The sequence below is a fragment of the Choloepus didactylus genome, chromosome 9 (assembly GCF_015220235.1).
Source record: "Choloepus didactylus isolate mChoDid1 chromosome 9, mChoDid1.pri, whole genome shotgun sequence".
NCBI lineage: Eukaryota > Metazoa > Chordata > Mammalia > Pilosa > Megalonychidae > Choloepus > Choloepus didactylus.
The window spans coordinates 68682238-68688237 of record NC_051315.1 but is presented as its reverse complement, the minus strand read 5'-3'; the positions used below and the strand labels follow the sequence as shown (position 1 = coordinate 68688237).

At 38.9% G+C, this 6000-nt stretch overlaps 1 protein-coding gene across 1 annotated transcript in view; it reads left to right on the top strand.

Annotated features, from left to right (window-relative positions):
* Positions 1 to 326: 326 nt before the first annotated feature.
* TTN (titin) overlaps positions 327 to 6000 on the top strand; it is a 272725-nt gene continuing 267051 nt past the window's right edge. Inside the window, 5 exon segments of the mRNA XM_037850412.1 lie at positions 327 to 417; positions 2053 to 2256; positions 4125 to 4412; positions 4872 to 4957; positions 5051 to 5295. Coding sequence (XP_037706340.1) covers positions 327 to 417; positions 2053 to 2256; positions 4125 to 4412; positions 4872 to 4957; positions 5051 to 5295 — 914 coding nt within the window.

Below are 6000 nucleotides of genomic sequence, written 5' to 3'. Positions count from 1 at the left end.
CTTTCCCTTTCTCCAATTCTCAACCTGATTTTCTACCTTTTTTCAGTGGAAAATTCCATCTTTGACCAGTAGGGTACATTCTTTGCTCTGCTTGGCTAAGTATTTTTCCATTTCCCTTTAGACTTGCTACTCTGTCTTACTTCAAGTCAATTCAAAGGCCATCTGGTCAAATTCAAGCACAAAGGAGAAGTTCTGGCCATCACCCTAGGCTCATAGAGCAAGACATGAGTTGTATCATGGCCATCAGTCTATAAAACAGTTCCAGAGTCTCTCTTAGCTGTGACATCCTAATTTATTTTCTCTTCCTTTTCAGAGTGCCTAAAAAGATGGCAACACAAGCACCGACGTTTCAGCAGCCGTTACAAAGTGTTGTGGTACTGGAGGGTAGTACCGCAACCTTTGAGGCTCACGTTAGTGGTAAGCTTGCACGCAAGCATGCATGCTTTCATTTGTTTCCTTCACTTTCTCTCAAGTAAGTTAACTTTGTTGAAGGTCTTGACACCAAGTTTAAGCCCTACTTTCATTCTGGAAAATTGGCTCAACTCTGTGGAAGAGTCATTTTAAGGGTATACTATTCACAGAGCACTGACAAAATCTGACAATATAATGGCTTGATAATGTTTTATTCATATTTATAATTCCACAAAGCAAAATAATTAGCATTGGATTAAAATTGCTGTCAGAATCCAGATTATATGGGTTAGTTGAAAGTCATGCTTGAGACTTAATTCAGTGTACCTCTATGAAACATTGACCTTTTTAATTATTTTATAACTTATAATAAAGATATAAAGCAAGATTTAATTTTCCTAATTTTTTGTTGTCTTTGTGTTTTATTTACCAACTAACCTATTCATAATTGGATAGCACTATAGTTTACATTGTACAAATGCCATATAATCATTTCTCGTTTTCTATTGTATATGCATATAGAGACCAATCCAATTCTCTTCACATGTGATAAACTCTTACTGACTTCCAAATATTTTACGTATTTATTTTTTAAAGTTCAGTAACTTCCGAACTGAGCAGAACACATATGGCTCCAGTTGAAATTTTGCGCGCTTGGGGAGTAATGGAATCTGATTTCTTCATAGCTTTTTGTTCTTTCACACAATGTGCTAATAAATTCTTAGAAAAGCACCACTGAAAATATCTGATACTCATGAATTAGTCAAATAAACTATTCACTTGGCCACACTGGGAGATTAGCCAATGTGACAGCAACAAAATAAACTTTCTCTTGGTTATCTTCACCTTCCCAGCTTAAGGAGATAGATCATCAGCCTTTGCACCAAATGTAAAATAAATCATGCTCTCAACTTGCCTCATCCCTTCCGAAGGCACAGTGTTAATATACTAAAACATGAAAGTAAGAGCATGCAGTTCTTGGCTGCATAATTTATGGCAGGTGAAGACAATCTGGGTTTTCTACTTGTAACTCCAACTATAGATATTGGTCTGAGAGATGAGTGTTGGTTGAGTCTACATACAGCATTTTGACTAATGATTCCACATTTGAATGGCAGGAGAGTTCAGGAGGACAGTAACTGCACGGGGGAGGTGTCTGTGTCCTGTGCTCCTCAGGCAGAACTTTTAGATCCCTTTGCTGTTTTTGCTCTTGTTTCCAAAGAGGGCAACAGTCACTTTTCATGTCAGAATTTCCTTGGCTCTTCACCTTTATAAATCCTTCTCATGATTTTAATGATGCCTATTAAATTGTATCTGATAGACGCCTGGGCAAGAGGGTAGGAGGTGGAAATTCTAGTCCTCTCTGTTCTACTCATTAGCTCAGTGACCTTGGAAAAATCATTAAGCCTCTTTTGGCCTCAGTTTCCTTTGCAAAATGAAGAGGTGGCCTCTATATGAACCCACAAGCTTGGTTTGCAAGTTCTTACTTATATCATGTGGCTGTTAAATTTGGGCAATTATTAAATGATATCGCTCTCTGGATAGCTTGTATTGGTAAGGGCAAGGCCCAGTGAACATAACAGGACAGGGCAGAAGGACTTGTGGTGTCTCACTCAAAAAAAAATTCTCTTTGCCCTGCAGGTTTCCCAGTTCCTGAGGTGAGCTGGTTTAGGGATGGCCAGGTAATTTCCACTTCCACTCTGCCCGGCGTGCAGATCTCCTTTAGCGATGGCCGCGCTAAATTGACGATCCCCGCCGTGACTAAAGCCAACAGTGGACGTTACTCCCTGAGAGCCACCAATGGATCTGGACAAGCGACTAGCACTGCTGAGCTTCTCGTGACAGGTAGAGTGGCAGGGACCTGCAGGCCCCCTATTCCCCCAGGAGATGTCTCTCACACAGGCAAGGGGATGGAGAAAGAGCTACTGAACACAAGTAGACAGGGCTCAGAACCTAGCGAGGGGCCCACTTGAGGCTGAATATATAGCAAAGTTGTTGACTTGTGGAGTTTAATTTTCCCCTCAAAATACAGCACAAAAGTGCCTGCTAATCAGTTGCTCTATATACATATTAAGCACTCAAGAGTGTTACAAGAAAATTTTTAAAAAATCATGTTTCTGAGCAAGTGAAAAGGTTGAGGTCTTGTTTATGAGCCTAATAAGTCTAATAATGAAAAGCTGTATACACACACACATATAGACACATGTATGTGTGTATGTATGTATATTGTATGTATTTATATATACAGCTCACACACCTGTATATACACAAGTGTCTATGCATGTTGACAATGTTTAATGCTGAACATAAACAAACATACTGGTTATGTTGTATGCCTATTGAGCAGCTCCAAATAACTAAATTTAAAGGCTGGATATTGACAAATTGATATGGTTCAACCTAATCTTGGCTAAGTTATTTTCAGATAATTTAACTCTTTGAATTTGTTTCAGCTAGTGCTTAGCCAACTTTGTTGTGTTACCTGATTCTCAAAATCCTCACCCAGAGTTTCTTATTCAACAGTCTGGAGTCAGGGCCCAGGAATTTGCACTTTAACAAGCGTGCAGAGGATTCTGAAGCAGCCCACCTATTTAAGAAACACTGCTCTGAGCTATCAGGCCTTGAAGAGGTTGAATAATTCTTTATTTACTGTCCATTTTAAAAATATTACACAGTAAACACACTCAGAAAAAGGCAAGTGCTTGTTTTTATTCAAATGAATGGCACAGCTTTTTAGGAAAGTTATCACCACTCTTCATGGCCTCTGCTGTTTTTCTTTACCCTTTTTCCTTTATTACTTGGTGAGACATTAATATATAGAACATTCCACAATTTACATATTATATAGCAATATCGTGCATGAGCTGCTTAATGTTTTTTATATATATATTTTTTTATCCAACGAACTATTCCTACATCGACATTCTATTATAAGGTTATAACTGACCTAAGTAGAATGCACATCAGGTAATAATCCCTTATGAACGTAAACATGCATCCAGAAAATTCAGAAATGGAAAATGCACCAAGTTGTCAGGATTTGCTGTTGTTTATACTCAAAACCATGTCAAAATTAATCCCATTCATTAACTAATCCCTTTACATTTATCTTATAAAAAACTTCTTTCAACATAAAGAACAGGAAAAAAAAACCTCCTTTCTGTAGTACAATTAAGATTAAATCATGTCATTATTGGGGATAACATTTTAAATGCGAGTATATATTTGGGTTATTTGAAAACTGATCACCTTGGAGGTGATTTACAGTTTTTAAAATTAAATTAAAAACTTAGTGATTCTGTAAATCACAGGTGCACCTACCATACCAACCATTGGGATTCATTTGAATGCAAGTTACTAAAATAGGCAAAGTTGGCTCAATATGTTAATAAAATGGAGTTGGGAGAAGTGTTGCAAAAGTTCTCTAGAAATGTTATAATATGAACTATCTTTTATCAATGAAAAAAAATTGGTGGACTAGAACCGCTAAACAAAACAAAATAAAATAAAATCTGGCGGCAGGAAAGCCTTCTACAACTTCCTGGCTCCATTCTTGCTGTTATCTGTTGGGTGGGCTGAGTTCAAGGACAGTCAAGGATGTTTGGATCAGCAAGTGATCACTTGGTTTTGGAATCAGAGCTATGATTGTTTAAAAATACCCTCTTGAGAGCATCCTAGCTGGCAGTCCTGATTCTCTTCTCTCCCCCCTGCAGCAGAGACAGCACCACCCAACTTCGTTCAACGACTGCAGAGCATGACCGTGAGACAAGGAAGCCAAGTACGACTCCAAGTGAAAGTGACTGGAATCCCTACACCTGTGGTGAAGTTCTACCGGGACGGAGCTGAAATCCAGAGCTCCCTTGATTTCCAAATTTCACAAGAAGGCGACCTCTACAGCTTACTGATTGCGGAAGCATACCCCGAAGACTCTGGGACCTATTCAGTAAATGCTACCAATAGCGTTGGAAGAGCTACTTCAACTGCCGAATTGCTGGTTCAAGGTACGAGCTGGAGGTTAAGGAGTGGGGAGAAAAAGGGTAGGGGGCCGATTTTGGGACTAGTGGGGTCTGGGATCCAACTACCTCCCCACTGAGGCTCTGGAGATGTCTGAGTTGAAATCAAAGCTGACTTACTCATGAAAAAACGTCCCTGAGATTCTAGGCATGAGCTCGACTTCATGGAAGCAATCTGTGCTCATTAACCCCGTTATAAACTGGGAGGTGTTTCAACTAAGCTGTCTACATTTTCAAATAAGGGAATTTTTAAAAAACGGTTTTATGTGAATTCTCATGTCATAATGAACATTTTTTGTTTTAAAACTTAATTTATATTTGCACAAAACCAAAAACTTTTTGCGTTTTATTCCATTGGGGCACTCAGAAAATCTTATTGACTTTGTAGTCAGAATTAACATAGGGCCACTGTGTACTCTCCTAAATATTCTCTTTTCCTTCCACCAGGTGAAGAAGTAGTACCCGCTAAAAAGACAAAGACAATAGTTTCGACTGCTCAGATTTCAGAAACAAGACAAACTCGCATTGAAAAGGTATTTTTCTACGCAGTTGATTTTCAAGCCATCCACATTGCTGCTTCGCCAACTATTCCTCCTCAACATTGACTTTGTTTTAATCTTTTACAGAAGATTGAAGCCCACTTTGATGCCAGATCAATTGCAACAGTTGAGATGGTCATAGATGATACCACTGGGCAACAGCTGCCACATAAAACACCTCCCAGAATTCCTCCTAAGCCGAAGTCACGATCGCCAACGCCACCGTCCATTGCCACCAAAGTGCAGTTGGCTCGACAGCAGTCCCCATCGCCAATAAGACACTCCCCATCCCCGGTCAGACACGTGAGGGCACCTACCCCATCTCCGGTCAGGTAATGCCTCTTCAGAAAGATCACGTTATTAGGCAATTCTGAATTAGATTTCACCCAATAAGAAGAGAAATAGGAGGAAGCAATTAAAAATCTAGATACAAGAGGTAACTCAGAAAGTTGCTGAATCTGATTTTCACAAATCCTTCCTTACGGTCCACTGGTAAACTGAGAAACTTTATAAGGACTGCTAATTCTGAATTCTTATTTCTGTACCATTTATGAAATATCTGCCTTAGGGACCAAGAAATGGCACAGTGAAATGAGAAGAACACAGAATTTGGGGTTGAAAGCCCTAAGTTCAATTGGCCCATTCACCAACTTACAGTTTGATTTAGGGCAATAATTAAAATGATAAAAACAATAGCTACTATTTATTGATTACTTCCTCCATATAAGACATTTGACTGGTATATTGCATACATTATCTCACTAAATAGTCACCACAAGCCATAGAATTATTATCCTCAATTTTATAGATGGGTAACTGGTGCTCAAGAAGTTAAATAATTGGCTTCGAGTCAAACACAAGGGTTCTAGCCGTGGCCGCAGCTATGATTTCTCTGACTCAGGAATCCTGTTTTTAATTGTTAAGCTACTCTGCAAGGCTCATACATTCTTTGAGTCTTAGTAGTGTCATCTGAAAATTAAGGAGGGTCAGAATAAGAATTATCTTAAGATATATTGTGAGGATTCCATGAGATAATT